The sequence below is a fragment of the Oncorhynchus nerka genome, linkage group LG14 (assembly GCF_034236695.1).
Source record: "Oncorhynchus nerka isolate Pitt River linkage group LG14, Oner_Uvic_2.0, whole genome shotgun sequence".
Taxonomy (NCBI): domain Eukaryota; kingdom Metazoa; phylum Chordata; class Actinopteri; order Salmoniformes; family Salmonidae; genus Oncorhynchus; species Oncorhynchus nerka.
The window spans coordinates 86,808,656-86,812,726 of record NC_088409.1 but is presented as its reverse complement, the minus strand read 5'-3'; the positions used below and the strand labels follow the sequence as shown (position 1 = coordinate 86,812,726).

At 41.5% G+C, this 4,071-nt stretch overlaps 1 protein-coding gene across 1 annotated transcript; it reads left to right on the top strand.

Moving 5' to 3' along the window:
- Nucleotides 1-1,235: 1,235 nt before the first annotated feature.
- LOC115142216 (low choriolytic enzyme-like) lies at nt 1,236-2,009 on the top strand. The gene has a single exon (XM_029681675.1). It carries the CDS (start codon nt 1,236-1,238, stop codon nt 2,007-2,009), a length of 774 nt encoding a protein of 257 aa, XP_029537535.1.
- The last annotated feature ends 2,062 nt before the right edge of the window (nt 2,010-4,071 follow it).

The window sequence follows — 4,071 nt, the reverse complement described above, 5'->3', positions numbered from 1 at the left end:
TGTTATTGTAGGACGATGAGGTAATCTGATCCCCTTATGGTTAATGTTATTATTGGACAATGATGTAATCTGATCCCCCTTATGGTTAATGTTATTATCGGACGATGAGGTAATCTGATCCCCTTTATGGTTAATGTTATTATTGGACAATGATGTAATCTGATCCCCTTATGGTTAATGTTATTATCGGACGATGAGGTAATCTGATCCCCTTATGGTTAATGTTATTGTAGGACGATGAGGTAATCTGATTCCCTTATGGTTAATGTTATTATTGGACGAAGATGTAATCTGATCCCCTTATGGTTAATGTTATTGTAGGACGATGATGTAATCTGATCCCCCTTATGGTTAATGTTATTATTGGACGATGATGTAATCTGATCCCCCTTATGGTTAATGTTATTATTGGACGATGATGTAATCTGATCCCCTTTATGGTTAATGTTATTATTGGACGAAGATGTAATCTGATCCCCCTTATGGTTAATGTTATTGTAGGACGATGAGGTAATCTGATCCCCTTATGGTTAATGTTATTATTGGACAATGATGTAATCTGATCCCCCTTATGGTTAATGTTATTATCGGACGATGAGGTAATCTGATCCCCTTATGGTTAATGTTATTATTGGACGAAGATGTAATCTGATCTCCCTTATGGTTAATGTTATTATCGGACGAAGATGTAATCTGATCCCCCTTATGGTTAATGTTATTATTGGACGAAGATGTAATCTGATCCCCCTTATGGTTAATGTTATTATTGGACGATGATGTAATCTGATCCCCCTTATGGTTAATGTTATTATTGGACAATGATGTAATCTGATCCCCCTTATGGTTAATGTTATTATCGGACGAAGATGTAATCTGATCCCCCTTATGGTTAATGTTATTATCGGACGATGAGGTAATCTGATCCAGGATATGTGGTTGGACTGGAGACAACTTCTACCTTAAAAAATAGAAGTTTAAGGTAATTTGACCCACAAGGATTAACCCATTGTTAAAACAGTGGGTTAGGTTGTGGGGTACTCCCTCTGGTTGTTTTTCCAAGACAGTGAGCGTCATCCCCAACCCTTAATCCTACACAGGCACACCTATGGCACATTTGTATATAAACTCAGCTCTGACAGAACACTGGCATTAAGCTTTGGTGAAGGAGTAATCTAAGGAATCTCTACAGCTAAAGCCAAGGACCCATCCAAAGTATCTCCAAACTTTTATGAAAGATGGACCACAGACCTCCTCTTATCCTGCTGCTGCTGCATCTGGGCCTATCACAGGCCAGTGGAAATGAGATCCATGATGAGCTGGACCATGTGTCCATCACTTCAACGATCCTGGTGTCCAACAATGGAACTAATGAGCTTCTGCTGGAAGGAGACATTCTGGCTCCTAGAACCAGGAACGCCATGAAGTGCTTTAGCAGCCAGTACAGCTGTCTGTGGAGGAAGTCGATTGACGGCTTGGTGTACATCCTCAGCAATGTATATTCCAGCTTGGAGGTAGAGACGATTGAGACGGCCATGAAGTACTTCCATGGCAAGACCTGCATCCGCTTCATCCCACGTCGGAGACAGACTGCCTACCTGGACATTCAGAGCAGTGGCGGGTGTTTCAGTTCCATGGGGACTGTTGGGGACAGGCAGACATTGTCTCTTGCGCAGTTTGGCTGTGTTCAACATGGTATCATCCAGCATGAGCTGCTTCACTCCCTGGGCTTCCACCACGAGCACAGCAGGAGTGACCGTGACCAGTATATCAGGATCAACTGGCAATACATCTATAACTACGCCATCGAGAACTTCCAGAAGCAGGACACCAACAACCTGAACACTGCATACGACTACTCCTCTGTCATGCACTATGATAGAACCGCTTTCACTAACAACTACGGAAAGGAAACCATCACTCCCGTCCCAGACCCATCTGTGGCCATTGGACAGAGACTAGGCATGTCTGACATTGACGTCCTGAGAGTCAACAAGCTCTACCAATGCTAAGAGGAAGAGCCAGGTGTGAAAATGAGTTCAGTTCAATAGTGTGTACTTCCATGTGCTGACTGCTGTTTATTTGGGTGTTTGTGTGTTTGTGTGTTTGTGTGTTTGGGTGTTTGTGTGTTTGTGTGTTTGGGTGTTTGTGTGTTTGTGTGTTTGTGTGTTTGTGTGTTTGTGTGTCTGTGTGTTTGTGTGTTTGTGTGTTTGGGTGTTTGTGTGTTTGTGTGTTTGTGTGTATCCTTTTAGTAATCGTGGGGGGTAATAAAGCGTGGTTATGGTTTTAAAAAGTGCATGAGTTTGATAATTATGAGTGGGATATTTATCAATTTGATTGGGTACTGTAATTATTAACTGCAGTTCTTGGTGGTTGGTGTTATTCCGAAGAGTTCCAACTGCAGATTGTTCTAACATTAGTCCTATTTAAATAATTCATCTAAAAATATCATCATCCTTTTCTGTCATTAATGAGGTGGGTGGTGTGATGTTCATCTGGAGAGATGAACTGATGAGAGAAGAGAGGCTGCAATTCTTACATGAACATGAACATGAACTGAACATGAAAATGAAATGAACATAAAAATGAACATTAACTGAACATGAACATGAACTGAATTGATAGGAGTACAATATGGGCAGGGCTTGACTTGGACTGAAACGGTACCGGTACTCATTTAGGGTACCGGTACTCATTTAGGGTGCCAGTACTCATTTAGGGTACCAGTACCGTTTATATTTAGGTGCAGGAACTCCTCAATATTTCTGAGCTGATATTGTATAGCAGGTGCAGGAACTCCTCAATACTTCTGAGTTGATATTGTATAGGAGGTGCAGGAACTCCTCAATAATTCTGAGTTGATATTGTATAGGAGGTGCAGGAACTCCTCAATAATTCTGAGCTGATATTGTATAGGAGGTGCAGGAATTCCTCAATAATTCTGAGCTGATATTGTATAGGAGGTGCAGGTCCTCCTCAATACTTCTGAGCTGATATTGTATAGGAGGTGCAGGAACTCCTCAATACTTCTGAGCTGATATTGTATAGGAGGTGCAGGAACTCCTCAATACTTCTGAGCTGATATTGTATAGGAGGTGCAGGAACTCCTCAATAATTCTGAGCTGATATTGTATAGGAGGTGCAGGAACTCCTCAATACTTCTGAGCTGATATTGTATAGGAGGTGCAGGAACTCCTCAATAATTCTGAGCTGATATTGTATAGGAGGTGCAGGAACTCCTCAATAATTCTGAGCTGATATTGTATAGGAGGTGCAGGAACTCCTCAATACTTCTGAGCTGATATTGTATAGGAGGTGCAGGAACTCGAGTAGTAGAACATGTTTAGTGCCGGTATTCAGCTCCGATGAGCTCCTGCCCAAGTCAAGCACTGAGTGTGGGAGACTTTACAGGCATCATTATGTTTACAGTTGTGTGGTTAACCAACGCCTACACCGCATGGCCACTGGCTGTCAATGACGTTGATCGCATTAGTTTAGAGGAAAAGAATAACAGGCTTTTGTTCATTTAATTAAATAGCATATTACTGAAATATGATATTGGAAAGGTAGGAAACAGGGAGACACAGTAGTTGGAAAATGATATTTCAAAGCCCTGTGTTATTTCTCCATACTGGACCTAACGTGAAGTCCTCCTGTTGTGATGGCATTCCTATAGCAGTCATCCATTACCTCTGTGTCTAATTGAGTTTCCAGTAGATGCAGCATGAAATAAAGCATCATACAACAAGTCCAATAATGAAATGTTACATCAGCCGACATAGAGAGTCAGGCCACGTCTCTGCTCCAGTGATCTATCGGTGATGATGAACAATTTATTAACCAGTTTTACTCTAACCACATACCAGCAAGGGACAGGACACGGAGTGACTAACCTGTCAGCAGAGATTCATTTCTGCAGAAGAATAATCATTTTTCCCCCTCTGAAAATGAAGCATGCCCTTTCAAGACCAATATAATGTGAGATTCTGTGAGTCCTTCCCAAGGCTGAAGCACTGGAAAAGGTGGAGATTTTTTTTCTTCCTCTGCAGGTTTTTACAAAACAAACAGTTCCGT